The sequence below is a fragment of the Tachysurus fulvidraco genome, chromosome 24 (assembly GCF_022655615.1).
Source record: "Tachysurus fulvidraco isolate hzauxx_2018 chromosome 24, HZAU_PFXX_2.0, whole genome shotgun sequence".
Lineage (NCBI taxonomy): Eukaryota > Metazoa > Chordata > Actinopteri > Siluriformes > Bagridae > Tachysurus > Tachysurus fulvidraco.
In genome coordinates this window covers 13,108,070-13,127,765 of record NC_062541.1, presented here as the reverse complement: position 1 = coordinate 13,127,765, position 19,696 = coordinate 13,108,070, and the positions used below count along the sequence as shown (strand labels likewise).

The following is a 19,696-nucleotide window of genomic DNA, read 5'->3' as shown; positions in this document are numbered from 1 at the left end:
TAACTTATTGTTAAATTAACCGATCCATAACTTAGTAATTATAACTTGCAAACTTGCAAAAGATCTTCCATGAACATCATAACATCAGTGGATGTATATCAGTGTATCAGTGAATATCAGCGGACCAGAAGTAGTAGTGTGCAGTATTGGAGCATGTCAGGCCTACTTTCTTTTATAACTGTACTTCTTATCTAACTGTACTTCTTGTCACTCCGTGCAGCACTGAGAAGCTGTCAAAAGAACCGGCGAGGTGGCGTCCCGCCCTCCTCTGACTCTGATTGGCCGTGATTCACGGCCCGTAACCCAAAAACAAAATTACCCAATCAGGGGCAGCATAGGACGCGTCTCCACACAGTGCGGATGGGGTGATTTGCATGGGATGCTGTATAATGTGGACATTTGTAAAATACGGGACAAATCGCGTCATTTTGCCTGTAAATACGGGACGATTCCGTATTTCACGGGACGGGTGGCAACCCTGACAGTAGCAGAAGTAGTAATATTTGTATTAATGTAATTGAAATAGTGGACGTATTACTAGTAGTGTTACTAGTACTATTACTTGTAGTTATTATAGTAGCAGATGTAGTAATAGCAGTAGTAGTAGAGTACTTCTTGATTATTTAGTAGTGGAATGGTGGTGGTATTAATCTTTGTAGTATTAGAACGGTTGTTGCAGCAGTAGAGGTGTAGTAGTTGTAGTAAAAGTATTAATAGCAGCAGTAGTAATAATTTTTTAAATATTAATTAATAAATAAAAAGGTTTTCAGAATAAAAGTCATTGTTACAGAGCTATAAACATAAGGGCTAGTCATAAAGAAGTGCTCAAACACGAGCTACATTTTTAATTGACACTGTGAATAATCAACATAACATAACATAGAAGCATTTTGTGACAAGATCATTGCAGATAAATCATTTCACATGATCAAAAATCATCTGTACTTCCTCTGAGTAAAATTTATTTTACTAAATAATTTTACTAAATTATATCGATTTTATAGTGATATTCCAATATATCGATAAACAAATGAAAACTCATTATAACACCATTGTCAGTTGAATTATCTAACTGAGTATAAGTAAACATTTAGAAAGTATATTAGAAAGAGTAGGATTCAGAGCCACATTTTCAGAGAAGTAAAACAACCAAACAACAGATAAGTCCAAGATTTAGTAGTAGTTCATTACAGTATTACAATAAGACTTAGGTCCTTGAAAACCACACTGTTGTCTTGTTCTGCTTGTTAGGGTAGTGGTGATGTTCTGTGGATGTGGAGTGGTAGCACATCAAAGCAGCAGGACACCAACATAACAAGATACCAAGTCAGTGTTTGGGGTCCTGACACAGGTTGCAGTCTGGTCTCTGGTCTGATTGCTGCTCCAGCTGGATGGTGACAGAGTGGAAGCTGTATGTTGTGAAGCAGGACTGGGTCATCTCTCTGAGCACCAGCTGTGGCTCTGCAGCATCATCTGAGAAACAATCATTATTACGTTATCTAATCCTTAATAATGTCAAATCATTATTAACTGTAAATGTAATGTAAATGTAAGGTAATGTACATGTACTTAAATGTATTTATATACATTTATAGATGTTTTGAGTTACAGTTTACTTAGATTCATACAAAATACATGATACTATCATAAGCCGATAGAGAAATTGAATTAAATTCAAATTCTGTGTTTGTTTGTTTGTTTTTTGCAAAACATTGTATGTGTGGAAAAACAGTGCTCCAGATAATAACACTACAAAATGTGTAAACGTTCATGCAAGGCAATTTATGAATACTGACAGTTCAGTAATGTCTTTGTCCAACAAATATTTAAAAGGAAATACCAAGGACATCACATGCTGACTATATTGTTTGGTTCTAATGAAGTAGAAACCCTTGTTTGCGTTTTCTCTATGTGTGTTTGACCTCATGTTTATTGATAAAAAATAATAATAATGCTTCTGTGTAAATGCTCTACACACAATAAAAAAAGTTATTACTCACCTATTGCCACATGGGCAGAGAGCACAGCCTGGTTCATGGTCAGAGCCCAGATGTGGAGGTTGTGCACAGCTTTTACACCTTTAATGGAGAGCAGTTTCCCTTTCACCTCCCTGTAGTCCACACCTGAAGGTGTGCCTGTACAGTGAGTGATAAACACCAATATCTCAATATCTGATGTCTCTTGACATTGCTATTTGAGTAGTACAATACACTGAAAACTGTACATATTTCCTGTACAAAATCTTAAAAAGAACATTTGTCACAACCAGGAGGAGGAAGACAGACCCATATGCAGGATGGCTTCAAATAAATAGGTTTTAATAACTTAAATACATTAAACAGGAACAAAGACGAAAACTAAACAGGACAAAGGACAGGGGTACACTGACGATGATTAAATAAACGGTTAAATATACATGACGATTAACAATAGGGAACAGGTGTGCAGAGACGGGGAGGAGTAAACAAGGGCGGGGCAGACATGTGACACAGAACATAAACAGAAGCACATGGCCACAAGTCCGAGTTGAACCGTAAAAACATGAAATTAAATTCCATTTGTGAGTTTATAATAAAGCTCTGATAGCCTCAGGTCATTAACATACCTTCCATTAAGACCACCAGAATGTCCCTCATGATGGTGATAGTGGTGCCCAGGACAAACAGAGAGAACAGGAAGGTGCAGATGGGATCTGCAATCTTGTACTCTGGCTGCAAGATCGAAGGTTATCAATCCATTACAAACACATTTCCTGTTATTAGGCCTTTTTAATAATGTGCTTTTTGAAAATTCAAGGCTGCATGGTGCAGGCTTAGAATATTTGTGAATACGCTTAGTATCGCCTCTTACCCTGAAGAAGATGATGAGAGCACTAACAAGGACACTGGCACTCTGCAGAAGGTCTCCGATCACATGCACAAAGGCAGCTCTCACACTGGCATTTTCCTGCATCTTCTTGCTGTTCCCTTGATCTTCTAGACTGTGGTAGTTAGCACTAGTATCACTGTGATTTTTTTTTTTTCCATGGCTGTGGCCATGACCATGAGAGCTAAGTCCACCATGACTGTGACCATGCCCAGACTGGTACAAGGTGAGTGCCATTCTACATGAGAAAGAGGATTGTTTATGGCCCAGTCATTCAACACAAATGAAAAAACAGGGTTGGGATTAGTAGAGCGGCAGTGTACGTACATGATATTGGCTGCCACCGCACAGCCAGAGGTAATGAGCATTACAGTGCCCTCAATCTCATAGTCATTACTGATGAGACGTTCCACTGCCAGGTACACCAACACACCAGTCACCAACCAGATTGTGAAGACAGACACAAGAGCACCAAGGATCTCTGAGAATACACAAAATCGTCCATGATAAACACATTCAATCATGATGATGATGATGATGATGATGATGAGGGTTGAGTGGCTGTCTGCTGTGTGTCCCAGGGCACAATCATGTCTGTGTTTATGGCTCTCCGTTTTAGTAATGCTCTCATAGCTTTCTTGCTACAGTCCCTACTTGCACATACAGTACACTGATCTCTCTCTCATTCTCTCTCAGGTTATACATTTTCCTTCTCAGATACCAGTGTTCCTGACTCCTTCTGCTCTCCAGACTTGCCTTACTCTTACAAGTTCTCACTGCTACTGAGGGATGACCCAAATGGACAACTTAATAAGATTGCTGTGGATGATACAATTGAAGATGATATTTCACTACAATTGCCTTTATAGCTTAAAGACTGCAATTGCCACAAACTGTTTTGCACTCAAGTCTCCATCAGTGAACAGGTAATAACTTCAACAAAACAGACTTACTGATATAAGTAGAAGGAATTCTCTGGTTACACAGTTGCAATTTTTGACCACATAGTACATAGTTATAGAAAGGGAGTGATTTATAATCACACTGGTGTCACCCAGACTGATCTCTCTTGAATCTTGTTCCTTTCATATCATTCTTCCTTATATCGTCTCATTGAGTTTTTCCGTGCTAACATCACTTCTGGTTTGCTAATAAATATTTATATATATATTTACAATGTATATCCCTGAATTGATGTTTCTGTAAATTGCCCATTGTTAAAAGTGCCATACAAATAAAATTGAACTGATGATGACTTACCTGCACGATGCCAGCCGTAGTTGAGTGTTTGTGTAGCAGGCCTGGATGATAACCACAGAGAGCACAGGCTAATAATAAAACTAGTAAAATCCACCAGTAGGTGGGCAGCATCCGTCATCACTGCCAGACTGCCAGCGAAATATCCACCTGGGAACATAAAATGACATGGCAGACTAAGGCAAAGGATACAGTACATAGGATACAGCAGGTTATTACTACTTTCTTCATATCAAAAAACTCTAGATGTCTAACAGCCATACCTAAGATTTCTCCCACCATGAAGACCAGACAAACAGCTGAAACAATGTAGAGACGTTTCCTGGCCAGTTTTTTCTCCTTTTCCCGTTCCTCAAGAGCACGGCTGCTGTCATGACAGTGCTTACTATCCTTTTCCCCACTGGACATACTAGAATTCACAGAGGAACAAACAATAGATGACATACTATTAATGTCACACCGGGGAGGAGGAGGACAGACCCATATGCAGGATAGCTTCAATGATTCTATATCTGTATATAGATATGCAGGATAGCTGACAATGATTCTGCACTGCCAGTGGCAAGATTAAATAGACACGCCAATGAACACATAGAGAACAGGTGTGAAGAAATGTGGATACATGGCACGGAACATGAAGCACATGGACAAAAGTCCGGGCTGAACCGTAACAGTACCCCCTGCTCGAGAGCGTGCCAATCTCGTATTAATGACCATTTCCAAGATGACCATGATCCCGACAAGATCCAGAAGGGGAAGGCGAGGCACATGGTGAGGTAGATGGTGGGAGCAAGGCACACAGCAAGGCAGATGGGGGGAGCAAGGCACATGGCGAGGCAGAAGGGGTAGCAAGGCACATGGCGGCGCAGCCAAAGAGGGCCGAGCAATGCCCACAGCCGAGAAGGGCAGAGCAACATCCACTGCCAAGCAGAAGGGCCAAGAAATGTCCACAGCCGAGCAGTAGGGCCGGGCGACGTCTACCGCTGAGCAGAAGGGCAGAGTGGTATCCACTGCCGAGCAGAAGGGCCGAGTGACGCCCACTGCCAAACAATAGCGCCGAGCGATGTCCGCAGCCGAGCAGAAGGGTCAATCGCAACCCACAACACATCGCGGCCGGACCACCTCTGGAAAACCAGAATCAGGCCGGGATATATCTCTCCCCCATGGAACAAAAGTGAGGCAACGTCCTCCATGGAAAACCAGGAAGTGAAGCAACGTCCCCCATCGGAAAAGGTGCGGGGTGATGCCGCAGGACACCAAAAAAAGAAGACAAAACTGGGCTGTTGACATCCTCCGTGGAACAGAAGTAAGGTGACGTCCTTCGCGGGGAACTGGAAGTGGAGTGGCATCCCTCATCAGATAAAATGCGGAGTGATGTCACCGAAAAAAGGAAAAAGTCCAGGGGAAAACAGGCAGACGGAAGAACAATCCAGGAGGCAGAACAAAAAAGCCAATAAGCCGGTCCAGGCTGGAAAATATCCTGGGCGGAATCATTCTGTCACACTGGGAGGAGGAAGACAGACCCAGATGCAGGATAGCTTCAAATAAATAGGTTTAATAACTTAAATACATAGAACAGGAACATAGACAAAAACTACACAGGACAAAGGATGAGGGTACACTGACGATGATTCCACCCTGCCATCGGAAACGCAGAATGGTTAAATAGACACGGCAATGAACACATAGGGAACAGGTGTTCAGAGACAGGGAGTAGTAAACACGGAACATAAACAGAAGCACCTGGCCAAAAGTCCGGGCTGAACCGTAACAAAATATACTGTATAAATAGTTGAACTCCAGGAATATTTGCTGCATTCAAAGTAAAGTTTGAAGAAAAATCACCAGAGGAGCCAAAGGTGCTCGAGTCAATAGAAAATAATCATGTTCCTTATTGAGTGCTATTGAAAGGATTAAGTTTTATTGAACAGAGAGTCAGATCCTACCTGCAAATAACAAATCGTTTTCTGAGATATTACATTGAATTGTGCATAAAGTATCAGAAAGTGTATCTCATGTTATCTTTATGCCATTAATTAAACCAGATCTACTTATTGACTTTGTTCATTTGGTTTAGTTTAGACTTGGCATTTGTATATTACGTACTTGATAAAAATTGTTTAGCCCTATTTACTTTGCAACTTCATCTGATCTCATAAAGAATTAGTGAATTAGTCAAAGGACAGTATATACATGGAAAACAGAGGCTACTGTCTCAGTAATGGAACGTGTAAATGTGCCACAAAGAACTTGCAAGATTCTTTAACTTTAAGTTCTACAAGAACCAAACAAGGCCAAACTGTACTAAATTTTCTAATCAAATAGAAATAAATTAACATCCTTTTCTCAAGTCTCAAGTCAAGTACATGGATTTTAATTCATGGATTCAATTAAGGATTTTCTTAGGAGTCTGACACAAACATCCTGGCCAAAATACAACCGATATCAAAAGTCTGCACACCAGTTATAATGAAAGCCAAGATAAAATGGCGAAAAAGTTCAACCTGGTTGCATAAGTGTGCACACCCTTTTATAATTAGGAATGTGACTGTGCTCAGATTAAACTAATCCCATTCATTCTCATGTTGAAAAATATTTATCATACATCTATCATCAAAAAAATGATTCTGATTCTTAATAAAGGTCAGCTGTTTCTGTTGGATTTTATTCACATCTTCTAGGATTTATCCAAATGTTGTGAAGCCACATCTGAGGCTTTTATCAAGGTGGAAGAAATCATGAGTATCTGCAAGTTCCAGCTGATTTTAGTTCAGCTAAAATGTCTGCTGAAGATGAAAAGGAATTTCACTTTTTAGCATGACAATGACCCACAGCATACATCCAGATCAACAAAGAAATGGCTTAACCAAAAGATCAACATTTGTGAATGACCTAACCAGAGCTCAGGGTGACCTGAAGTGAACCTCACAAGGTTTTAGCAGGAAAGAGTGGGGGAAATATTACCAAGACAAAATGTGCAATGATGATAGACTATGACAGTATTTTATTATTATTATTATTATTATTATTATTATTATTATTATTATTATTATTATTATATATTTTTTTGTAAAATCAAATGGTATGTAAGTATGAGTTCAGGGGCATTTATTTTCTTTCTTTCCTTGAAAGTTTTCTGATCATTTCCACATGAGTGAAAAATTTGAGTCATGAGTGGAAAAATTTGGTCATGATTTATCTTTTTTTTTTTTTTTTTTTTACCTCTCAAAAACCTGACATTTTGACAGTTGTGTACATTTTATATTCGTTGTTATTGCGTCTTGTGTGTATAGAATTATTCTAGCACATGACCAGCTGCTTTCATTCATGCGCTTTCAGGGGCTTTTGGATTTTGCGCACAGCCAAAAAAGACTCGTGTGAAAAGCCCTGAAGCCACAAACCCTCCTCCTTAATTACTTTAAGCAATGCAATACTACTCTGAGATAATTCACAAGATAAACAAAAGAATCAGGGAACAAACTTAAAACACACACACACACACACACACACACACACACACACACACACACACACACACACACACACACATTAAAAACATTTTAATCATGCGATTCTTACCTTTCCCGAGTTACAGTGTACATCCTGGTAGAGCTGTCTGTGATTAACAGCTCTTTTTCTGGGTCGTTCTTCTTGAACATGATTAAAAGTGATCTGATTATTACCACTTACTTAGATGTTAGAAAAAAGAAAACAAATAATTTTTTGATCAATCAGGAAAAAAGCTTCTTTCCGTTTGTTGTTGAGAAGAGCAACTGGAGTGTGTGTTCTGATTGCAGCATCCTCATATACAGGGAGTTTGTAGATGTTGTGTGAAGTCGTGTGACTCTGAACCGTGTGCAAATAATGAGGGTGCTCTCGGCACCACTGCAGTTACTGTGCGGGGTGAAAAACAGCCCGCAAACCACCCCATATGATCGGATCACAAGCGCGAGCGTGTGCACTCACTCACTCACACACACACACACACACACACACACACACACACACACACACACACACACACACACACACACACACACACACACGAGAAATCTCAGCTTTGCAAAATTGTGAAATAAAAAAAATAATGAAAATTCGGCAAAAACCTAATCAAATTGTTAGTAATCTAATAAGATTATTTGAAGGCAAGGCAAGACAGGGCAGGGCAGGGCAGGGCAGGGCACTTTGTGTGGCTATTATTGAGGAACCTTGGAATGACAGTAAACTTTCCAGTAGTGGTTCTTGAGACCTGTTGGAATGCAGTGACTCTCAGAAAAGGTCTTTAAGCCTTCAGTTTAATCACAAATACCCCAGACAATGATTATACATTATATAAAGTGGGCCACATGGAAGCAGTGTTCTCACCATCATGAGGATGTATCTGGTTAGGAGATTAAAAATTAATAGACTTTAATGTCTATTGGTTGCAATGCCCAATCATGCCCAAGTTTTTGTTGTTGTTTTTTTGTTTTTCACATCTTCCCAACCTTTCTTTAATTGGCTCAGGTATCCTTATTGGATTATTAACTTGTAATAACAAACAATTTTTTGATCCAGATGATAGTAACACATCTGTCCCACCCTTAGCAGAATACATTTTTGCTGCAAATATATCAGGCTTAAGGGTGATCGTAAATCTGCTCAGTGCTGTGTAACTGGAGTCATGTTGTTAACAGGATGAAACGAGCTCCAGTGTCTCCTCTCTTCTCCTTTGTACTGGTGTTGTACTCGTTCCTTGTGTGTGACGGTGGGATGTTATAACAGTCTATATGAGAGGATTTGGATCCTCATATCAATACATATTCCTATTTTTATGCCCTGATGAACTTTAACACATTACTAGAAATTAAGTCTTATCTTTTAATATATTAATACTACATTCACTACCTGTTCTCAGGAGCAGACCAGACAGAATGGATCAGAGTAGGATCTTGGTACATGGTTCATGGATTTTGCTACTGTATTGTGTGTTAAGCTGACACTTTTAATATGACCTACTCTGTCTAAGTGCTTCTCCCGGAGTGGTTTGTGGCATTTGGTAAATATTACTTAAAATATTTGATTAATATTAAGTTAATATTTTAGTTCAAATAAAGGCATAGTCAGACTGGAACTGTAATATGTGCTCTCTATGAATCATGTGCTGATCCTTGTAGAGTGCATAAAAATAAAATGCATTAGTAATCACATTGAAATCGGATTGAAAAGCCTTCATATAAACACCTCAGTCGAGACAAATGAAATGTCAATCAGATAAAAAGTTGTGAATCTAAAACAGTTTGGTAAATAGGAAAAATTGCCGTGTAGCTGAATATTTAAATCGGACTGCAACACACAGTGTACATATCAATACTACTTCCCAGAATCTTCAATTGGACTGAATTCATTCATTTACATTTAGCAGACTTATTTAACCAGTTGAGGGCCTTGCTCAGGAGGCCAGCAGTGGCGGATCTGAGATTCAAACCCATGACCTTCTGATCAGTAGTCCAAAGCCTTAACCACTAGGCTACACATCCCTATTTGGATTGATAAAAATGGGTGGATATAAAAACGCCCACACATCTCTACAACTCCATTTGTTTCCCATTCTTTAACTTCTCCACAATTCTTGGCCCTGTTCTTTTTCAGATCAGCTGTTACAGAAGCATCCCCTTTGCTCCTATATACTGTACCTAGATTTAATTATTGAGTGTGTACAAACATGATGATGGTCATGGTTATCATGGCTGTAGTATGATGTTTTTAGGTTAGAGCTATACTCTTGTTTTTGTTCTCACATTTAAACCCTTTCATGCATTATAAATTGAGATTTTTATTTTTAGGTTTAATTAATCACCCTCACTCCATAATCTCTGTAGTCTCACCTGCATTAGCATGAGTGTTGGTCCAGGTTGTTGGTCTGGTTTCCACCAATGCACTTTTCTTTTTCACAGTGCTTCCTGTCTCAGTCATTTATTTCAGGGAACTGTTATGGAGTTTGTAATCCCCAATTCCCGAGTGAACAAAATGCAATTCAGACATAGTCTATTTAGTAAACAAAAAGAGACACATATGCCTGGGATGTATTATTTCTTCCCCTAAAGTTACATGACATTATCAATACAGTAACACAATCACTAAAGGTGATACACTGGACATAGACATGAGACTCCTGACCCATGGTTATACCCCTGCCCTATGTTTATGGTGGCTCTCGAACACAAAGCAACTCCCCCGCTTTATTTAAATGAGCTCTTCCACTTGCATTGTCATGGGTTGCCAGTATCAGAGAAAACATGAAGGGATTTGACTTTGGGATCAGACCGACCCAGGCAACAGTGCATTAAGAAGCTGGCAGGAAATGCTGAGTCAGCAAAGCTTGTGTTTTATCTAAGGGTCAGGTAGCGGACGCACGGTGGAGAAAAGTTGGTGGGGCTTGTAACTCTGATGAGTCTCTTGTGTGTAGAGTCGTGACCCACAAATGTACAGTGCAAACAGGCCCACTGAAAGATAGACAGGCAGAGGCAGACAGGGGTTTGTTCTCAGCGCTATAGAGACAGGTTTGACTGTGTGTAGCATGTCCATGTTATGCAAATGACTAGCATAGCTACACATCAAGGAGCGATTACACAGTAAACACGCACACCAGATGAATGCTTGAGTCAACAAGCTCTTGGGAGAGAAACAAAATAAAAAATTAGAGCCATTTCCATTCATTCAAGAATGTTTGGGGAGTAAGAGAAAGCTAATAGCCCTATGTTTAACGATACTGACTTTAGATGAACAGTTAAGTTGTTCTTAATTTAATGAGCACTAAGAAATGTAATCTAAGCAAAACGAAAGGAAAGAGGGACCTTCTGTAGACACATAAAAATGATTCCATGAGCTTTTCAGTTGGCGATCACAGTACATCTTGATCACAGTAAAATGACTTGAACGGTTAAATAAGAAACCTAGTGCATGGTTGTCATGCATCATTAATGTAATAATGCTAAACTGAGCACTGAACCTAAAAATGCAAAGCTCCCCTTGCAGTATTTTAGGAGATCAACTACAGCACTTGGAAATATCGTAACTCGTTTAGACCTGGACACACAATATTTCAAAATGTCTATAATAAAATACTGCAGTCGATTAGAAGATACTGCAATGAAGATTTGTTTTTCAACATGCTATATCTACTCTCCGGTGAATTCACTAAAATTCACTACATATATACAAAAATAGTATCACAGCAAATCTCAAGCGCTAGTAGGCAGTTCTAGCAGTTGATGGTTTAGAAAGCATTAGACAAATCTACAGATCGTTTCAGCTTAAAACACGACTGAAGGCTGGATTAAATTAGTTAGCTAGCGGGGAATAGTGAACCAAACATGACTGACTGTAGGCTTTTTGTTTTGTTTTTAAACAACAGTGTTAACAACATATCCACCACAATGGAGAATTTCATATATATATATATATATATATATATATGACGTCAATACCAAATGATATTGAATCAAGTGGTTTTCTGTGCAAAGCCTCTACTCAAGGCTGAGAGATAGTGATGTACCAGTGAGCTTTTAAAACATGGCTTAACAAAATCCATGTTGAGTCAAGGCTTCAAAGAGGTTAAGCCACTCATTAAAACCTTATTTCTATTTCAGCACACTTAAATAAAGATTGATATGATGGGTAATGGACAACAAAATCAAGTGTCAGGAACAAGCTCACAAGTAAGGTACAAGAAAAAAAAAACAACAGGGCTCAGTGACAGTCCAGTTCAGTCAGAAGGGCTGTAGAGATCACCAGACGAGGGAAGGCGTACGTGGGCACCCGTTACGTTAGGAAGCCGAGAAAGATCTGGGAGGCTGTTGAGGCGAGATCGCAGTTCCTTTCGTACCTGGGTAACTTGTGCCAGCTTACGCTTGTATTCCTAAAATACAGACAACAAACACGATCGTTAGAAGCTATAGATGTAGCAGATATATACTGTGATTTATAGCAGACAAGATGCTAACGTAAGTGAGAATGTAAAATTGGAGAAAATGTATAAATGTTCCTCTTAGAATCAGTATATTTGTATATTAGTTTCAGATCCCTTCTCCATTACATCGAGCTTTGCAGACTCACTTTTGAACAACAAAACAAAAACCTTCCCAATGTGTTTACTAAAGGTGTTTTTGATTTAATGTTAAGGTATTCTGGTTATTTATTATTACTTATTATATACAGTTTTTTATGACAGCATGCATTCAGGCCACATGCACCTGCCTGTCAGTTTGGCAGGTTTTTTATTTTTATTATTAGAGTTTATTAATAATTTTTCTTTGTTTTTAAGTTCATTTATTTTTTCATTTAAGTATCAAAACACTTTATACATATTAACAGACTAATATCCGAATTTCTACCCTGGATTTTTGCCCACGACTTATCTATTTGAATCTCAGAATAAACAAACAAAAAAACTACAAAATAATTTGATAAAATATCCTGTAGCCTATGAAAGGTTTTTACTGAAGTGAAAAATCTGATTTTTTTTAGTGGTCATAAAAGATGCAAAAACAAGCATCTGTCTTTGAGTTTAATGAACTTATTAGGCAAAATTTTACTATTAACTTCATCAGCATGTATATATGTTAAAGGCAGCGGTAAAATGAAATGCATAAATAAACAGCACACTCCAAAACTGTGTATTAATTTTCATCTTTATTGGATCTGTAAGGATGAAGACAGAATACGCAAAGACCTGCTGAGACCTGCGGGCAAAGTGTGGAGAGTTAATATTAATACATCTCATTAATCTTTATTTAAACTTCTACTTACCACCTGAGTACAAAGTGGAATGTGCTAGATGGAGGGGTAAGAGGCTGCAGTGTCAATCAAATCTCACGGTATACAGAAAAAAGGACTGAATTGTTATAAAATATAAATTCTCACCCCAGCACACCGTCTGTGTCTGTGACTCCGGGGAGTGTTGACATGGGACATATCGACTGGGACAACGGACATCAAATTAACCTTAGAAACAGATCGCTATTTGTATCCATTTGGTAGATTTTAATTAATTCCCTTAGCTAGTGGTCATACACAAAACACAAGTTACTGATCTCCCAAGTTTTTGAATTTTTCTACGTGTTTATACATGAGTCAGTGCTGCCCTCTAGTGGACATGAAAAATCCAAAGTTGTAGAAAAACAATTCGTAAAAACAAGGACGTGAATGTCTAACATTATAGAAAAGCAGAGTAGAAAAAAATGGGGAGTTTTACGCACTTCTAGTTTCTGCTCATTCTTGGCCAGGCCATCTCGCTGGCTCTGCAGAAAAAGTGCAAGCAGCCGTGTGAGCTGGCGTCGGTCATCGATCTCGGCTGCCAGGCGTCCACTGTAATCTGCTAGAAGCATGCAGGCCTCCTCTACCAGTCTGGATAAACGTTCTCCTGACTCCTTATCTGAGGAAAACACATAGACCAGGCTGAGCCAACTTATTAGGTGTAATCAGACAAAATGTACTTCACTTTTCTAGGGTGTGCAAAGAAGCAAGCACATGTCACAAAGTAGGAGTCAACATGTACAAAACTCAGAGGTGACAACGAAAAGAGCAAAAACAGAATTTAATACAAAACACCCTGTAGTATGTGTGAAAATGAATGGAACGTGTCCATGCTAATAATATAAAATGATGACACATTTGCTTGAACTGATATTTAATCCACATTAATGTTTGCATTCGTAAGCAACCAGTTGATTGTACATGCCATGAAAGGAATCGTTAAACAAATAACGAAAAAAAGAAAAACTTTAGCAAAAAGGGCATTTTTGACAGAATATTGTAGTATGTATGCTAAAAATCTTAAATTATACTAAGCAATGAACATTTTTTTTAATATTGAAAAGATGTGTCCCAAGTAAAAGTAATAATACTGTGAGTAAAAAGTTCATTGTGGTTCATTCTACTTCAGGAGCAGCTCTTCCAATTTTTTTTAACCAACAAGAGAGACCACAGTCCAGCCCAAGTCAAAGCTAACCTAAATAAAATGTGAAAGTAACCACCATCAGAAGAAGATGCACGTTTCCTGCCGTGTGTACTTTCCCCCTTCAGTAAATTAAAAAAGACAAGGGGAAAAAAAATTGTTTGTGTTTGGTCTGAATGCAGCTCCTACTGTTATGGAGGGTCAAAAACCTTAAAAAGTGTGAGGTAACTCTGAAACGTATAAGCTTCAGCTCTCACACACACCTGTGATTCTGTGTAGCAGAGACGAGTCCTGCACCTCTGAGGGTAAAGCGGTGATCCTCTGTCGTAGGGCGGAGTCACTTGAGGCTGCGTTCTCCAGCTCCTGCAGCGCCCGGATCAAATCCGCTGTCTGGGTTCGATTCATAATAAAGAAGGTCAGCTGTTGTGCAACGTTAGACTACAGTTGCACCACAATGTGGATAGTTTTCCATATAGTACCTGTGGAGGATTTGCTGGAGAGCTCTGGGAGGCAAAGTCATCACCTGTCACTTTAATCTCCTCATAAGGTCGTTTCTTGGCCTTCTTCTCTCCATCTAGAATTTGTGTTTTCAAGAATTATATTATTTCAATGACTGAACACATTCTAAATCTCCAAAAAGACTGCCCTCTGCAGACATCGTTGCCCTATAACAGGTGTGTCAGCGTAATAAAATGCAGGTCCAGCAGTTATATTTTGCCCAGTTGTCATGACTGACTGAAGGCTTTTTGTTTTGTTTTTAAACAACAGTGTTAACAACATATCCACCACAATGGAGAATAATTTAACATTTAACACGCACCACAATCCATAAAATAACGACATTTTCTCTCATTTGATATTGTCCCAAAATCTACACTGCAGTCTAAATAGATGGTTATTTCTGGATGAACCTTAGTAAGGACAAACGCAGCCTGCTACAGGGAAATGCCTCAGAAGGAAATGCATACAAGCACAACTAAGACATTAAAACTTTTTCAGACATTCTTGCCACTTGTCCTGTGGTATTACATGCTTTAATATGTATTTAAATATTAAATATTTCACTACCGGTGACTCAAAAGAGGCAGAACCCGTTGGATTTTTTTTTAACCTTTTTCAACCTTAAGAAAATTACAGTATGGTGAAATTATATAGAATAGAAACTGGATCAACTTTAACACCATATCTGTGATGTGTGTTTTATATTAAGCCCTTAAATATTCAGCATCGATCAGCGGCTCAACTACAACAGTACCCTTTCTATTAGTGACTGAATAATCCGTAGCAACTATATATGATTTAATATGTTATAATTAAAGCAATAAATAAAAAACAATTATTTGAGATGTACTTACGTAGCACTACAGCGAGTTTGTCCAGGAGGTCGTTCTCATACACAGCTCTCTCCTGCCAGATAGACAAAACCCGCTCCAGGTGCTTCTTACAGCCCTCCTCTCCTTCACTGTACACAAGGGAGAAGTAGGCAGGATCAGTGACTTGTTTTGTAGACACTTAATTCGAAAGTATTAGTAACAAAAAAAACCCCCAACTTGAACAGGAACCAAAAATATCATCTTCTTGCAAGAGGCAGTAAACAAGGTGGTAAAACACGAGCGCTCACCTGGAAACATGTTTAAAGGCGTCGACAATAACTGGAGCAAAATCCTGTGTGAACTCTGGTCCTTTTCTTTTGCTATTCTGGATGACATCGTTTGCAAGATAAAGGAAGGTCAGTTTTCGGGATACTTGGGCTGAAAAAAATAGAATGTTTCTCGTCATTGATTTCTCGAGATTCTCATCACTCTAAAGAAATTAAAAGCATCAGGAAATTTTTTTTTTTGATAATCGCCTCTCATTTATAGTCATCTTAATAACACCCAACATGTTCACGTTAACCTTCAGGCCTCGTGGTTGGAAACTTTAAAAGAACAGGCTGCTTGTGCTAAATATAGAGTAGAGGATTAGCAGGGAGTCTTCAGGTATTCTTTCAAAGGGAGTCTCATATTAAAGAGCCTCCTTGTCACAGAGGAGCTAGCGTCCTTCGGGATATAATTAACAAACATAACACACACACACACACACACGAGTAACGACGAGTCTTGGAGACGGAGGTTCCATCAAACCAAACAGCATTCCACAATACAGTACAGATCCTACCTACAAGGAATAGGCTACATTACTAATTTACATCTAACCTCATGTTAGTCCTGATTAATGAGGAATTAGTTATAAAAATTCATATCAGTTTCTCATGTGCTCATGTTTTTCTCCCATCGCTAGCCTGAAGTCTTCTAAGAAACCTTCTAGCCAAAACATTAACCAAATCTTTTCTGTACCATTTTGTAGTATAAATAAAGTGAGTAGTACGTTGACACTGAAAATTGCACCACTTCAAGTACCCGGATGATGCACTTATTCAACTGAAGAGGAAGAAAAAACATGTGGAAGTGTTTAGACACTTGATGCACTCGTTCACAGCTTAGCTTACATAGAGGAAGAGGGAAATCAGGCTACCAGGCACTGGTGCTGGGTGTGAATGGATGGTGATTATGAGAAAAGGTTTCACGCTGTGTACTGTGTTCCACTGTGAAGAAATTTGCATAGAAATGTACATCCAAGATGACTCATGCTTCTAGATTAATAAAAAGCAAGACAGTTTTAACATTAGAACATTACATTATTACTTTAGCTACCTTATTCTAGCTCATCAGTAATGGACCAAAGCTTTCTTAAAATGTTGCAAACAAACTCCTGTTCCCAAACTTTTAAGATATTCCCAAAGCAATACATACTAAAAGCAGTATTTTCACAGAGCCTCGCCTCAAGAAGCTTCATATCTGTTTCCCAGATTTTTGTGTGTTATGCTTCATAACAAAGATCATTTTGTCCTCAGTTCAATTTTCTGTCCTTATCCCATATCGCTGTCACCACCTGCCCTTACGCTGTGTGTAAAAACCATGTCAAAGGAAAATAATAAACATAATCATAATAATAACAGCATAGTGAGTGGTTTATGGATAACTCAAAACATGCCTGGGATCCTACACATTTGTCCACCTTTGCTTTTGTTTAACTAGCTCAACAGATTTAGAGATGATGTCACTGATTCAAATTGAGATGGTGTGTAAAAAATGTTACTGAAACGCTTTCATTTTAATTAATGCTTCACTCCAAAATGCTGAAATGTATCACGCAGGGTAGCAATCTACAAAATGTATTGGAAAATTAGTTCTCTCTGCTTCGTGTCATTAATTTCAATTGCCACACACATACTGCCTCACACACGTGTAACACTTTCCCACCTGCAATTTTCATATCACGTAAAGTGCTGTCATGATCTAGTCAGAGTGATATACATCCATACTGTGTGAGGGGCCTGGCAAAGAAAAATAACACTAATTTCTATTTAACACACTACAGGCACATGAACACTGAAGGGTAGAGAATACTGAACTGCTGATCATCCCAGGAAATAAACTGGCTCACAACCTTGAGGTAACCTTGGACAATCAGCAGTCGTTTTCCCCACATTACCAACATGACACACTCATGTAGGTTTCTTCTCTACAAAATTAGAAGTATTCTGTCATTTTTATCCAGCTTCAGGTGCTTGGTAATCTCTCTGTATCTTGAAAACGGACTTTCACAGCTCACTGCTGGCAGGTCTACCTAAGAACGCAATTCTCATTTCCCACATCTCCCAACTAATGTGAAAACATTTCCTTTTTTCCCCAAAAACAAAACAGTGACAGAGTCATGTTTGATGGATCCAACTTTTTTTTTTTTACTAAACCAAGGAAAGGTTGGGAAAGGAAAGGAACTCATGCACAGGAAGATGCAAAACCAAACACTGCTTGCTGCAATCAACTGCTACTGTAGAGCAAGACAGGGGCAGGACATATACCTTTATCTCTAAAGTAAAGTAATGTAACTGGATGAACACCAGACTAAAATGGGATAAATGAGTGGCAAGCTATAAAAAGTAATTAAAATGAGAATATCACCAAACCTAAAGGACAAATCCAAAAAGCTTTAAATCCAAAAAGCTTTATGATTTCAGGAGCACTTTAACAGCAATAATTGAATCGGATTAGATAATAAAATGATCCGTTTAATACTAATTCCTCTATCGATTCCCAAATGAATCGGTTCCAAAGAATGAATCAAGTACAAAGGCAAGCTACTTAAGTTAGACAGACGTATTATATGACGTCCAGTCTGTTTATTACTAGCAGGCTGACAATAACACAAAGACAAACCAGTATACGTTTAGTAATATATATATATATATATATAGTCTGAACTAAACGACTCTTGACTTTGCAAGAATCGGTTAATTTGACACTGAACACATTGTTTACTTACAGAAACATTGAACACGTCTAGCTGGTTAAGCTTGTAAACCGCTTAAAATTAGGTGTAGTTTTTTAAAAATAAGTGTGAAAAACGAGTTAGTGCTTTATTTATATATTAATTTATTTATTATAATTTACACCCCAAAGAGTAATGAATGGATGATGTTGTGTGCTAAGCTGCTAGCCAGCTGTGTTGTTATGGTGTAAAGTGCACAACCCACAAACTAATAGCTTCTCGTGTGAAATATTCGTGTGGTGTGTAAACACTGTGGTGTTCTTACCTTTTTTCAGCTCACTATACCACACTTTGACGATGGTTTTCGAGTGTTTTCTGTGATGGATTAACCATAGAGACAGAGTCTGTACACTCTGCTGCGAGTTGCTAAGTTCTGCCAATTTTTTCTCCAAAGCCGATTCGGAGAAAACTGACATTTTCTTCTTTAGGTCACCTTTTGTAGAATTTCCGATTGGTAATAAAGAAATGCAGCTTTTTTTTTTTTTTTTAAATCCAAGCAATCAAAAAAAAACTGGGAAAACATGAGAATCTAACGTTTAACGTTGGAGGAACGACTACGCATGCGCATTACGCAGCGTAATCTTAAAGGCGCATGGTACTCTTGTTATAAATAACGATATTTAGACGTTCTAACGGAAATGACGTAAGCACACGCGCTATATGGACAGATACGTATATGAGGGCGCATGGTTATGGTTCCCACGTGTTGGCCTTCTAATGACTAGAGCACAGAATGGAGCTAAAGGGCATGACAGTGTGCATCTGTACTCCAAAAGAGGTTTGTGAAGACGTATCTTTCAAGGATGAAGTAAAAGATCTCACATTAACTCAATCCCAGTGAATACATTTACATCATTTACATTTCCAGCATTTGTCAGACATGCTTATCCAGAGTGACTTACACAACCGAGGGTTAAGGGGCCCAACAGTGACAGTTTGGTGGACCTGGGATTGAACCCACAACCTTCTGATTGGTGGCCCAACACCTTGACCACTCAAGTCAAGAAGCTTTTATTGTTGTTTTAACCATATATAGCTGTTGCGGTACACAGTGAGATGAGACAACATTTTTCAAGGATTATGAAGCTACATAAAAGCAAAGACAGAGCAATAAGGACTTAGTAAGTTAGTCCTAGATACATAAAGTGCATCTGTGCAACCTGGTGCAACCATTGCAGGACAAGACAGTGCAGGACAAAAAGACAGTGCAGGACAAAAGACAAGACAGTGCAGGACAAAAGACAAGACAGTGCAGGACAAAAGACA

At 38.7% G+C, this 19,696-nt stretch overlaps 1 protein-coding gene across 4 annotated transcripts; it reads right to left on the bottom strand.

Moving 5' to 3' along the window:
* Positions 1-814: 814 nt before the first annotated feature.
* On the bottom strand, positions 815-19,028 carry slc30a8 (solute carrier family 30 member 8). Of its 4 annotated transcripts, XM_047808105.1 has the most exons (14): positions 18,696-19,028; positions 15,681-15,810; positions 15,415-15,521; positions 14,539-14,633; positions 14,323-14,449; positions 13,362-13,537; positions 11,872-12,022; positions 4,386-4,532; positions 4,126-4,272; positions 3,193-3,346; positions 2,851-3,103; positions 2,606-2,711; positions 2,001-2,135; positions 815-1,473 (listed from the first exon to the last, which is right to left on the bottom strand). In XM_047808105.1, the coding sequence occupies exons 1-14, from the start codon at positions 18,844-18,846 to the stop codon at positions 1,328-1,330; spliced, it is 2,025 nt and encodes a 674-aa protein (XP_047664061.1). In that variant the 5' UTR covers positions 18,847-19,028; the 3' UTR covers positions 815-1,327. The 4 variants fall into 4 exon arrangements, with proteins under 4 accessions (XP_047664061.1, XP_047664058.1, XP_047664059.1 ...); XM_047808102.1 differs by lacking the exons at positions 11,872-12,022; positions 13,362-13,537; positions 14,323-14,449; ... (2 more) ...; positions 15,681-15,810; positions 18,696-19,028 and adding an exon at positions 7,702-8,041 and having other exon boundaries at positions 4,386-4,531; XM_047808103.1 differs by lacking the exons at positions 815-1,473; positions 2,001-2,135; positions 2,606-2,711; ... (3 more) ...; positions 4,386-4,532; positions 11,872-12,022 and adding an exon at positions 12,777-13,107 and having other exon boundaries at positions 18,696-19,020.
* Positions 19,029-19,696: the final 668 nt, after the last annotated feature.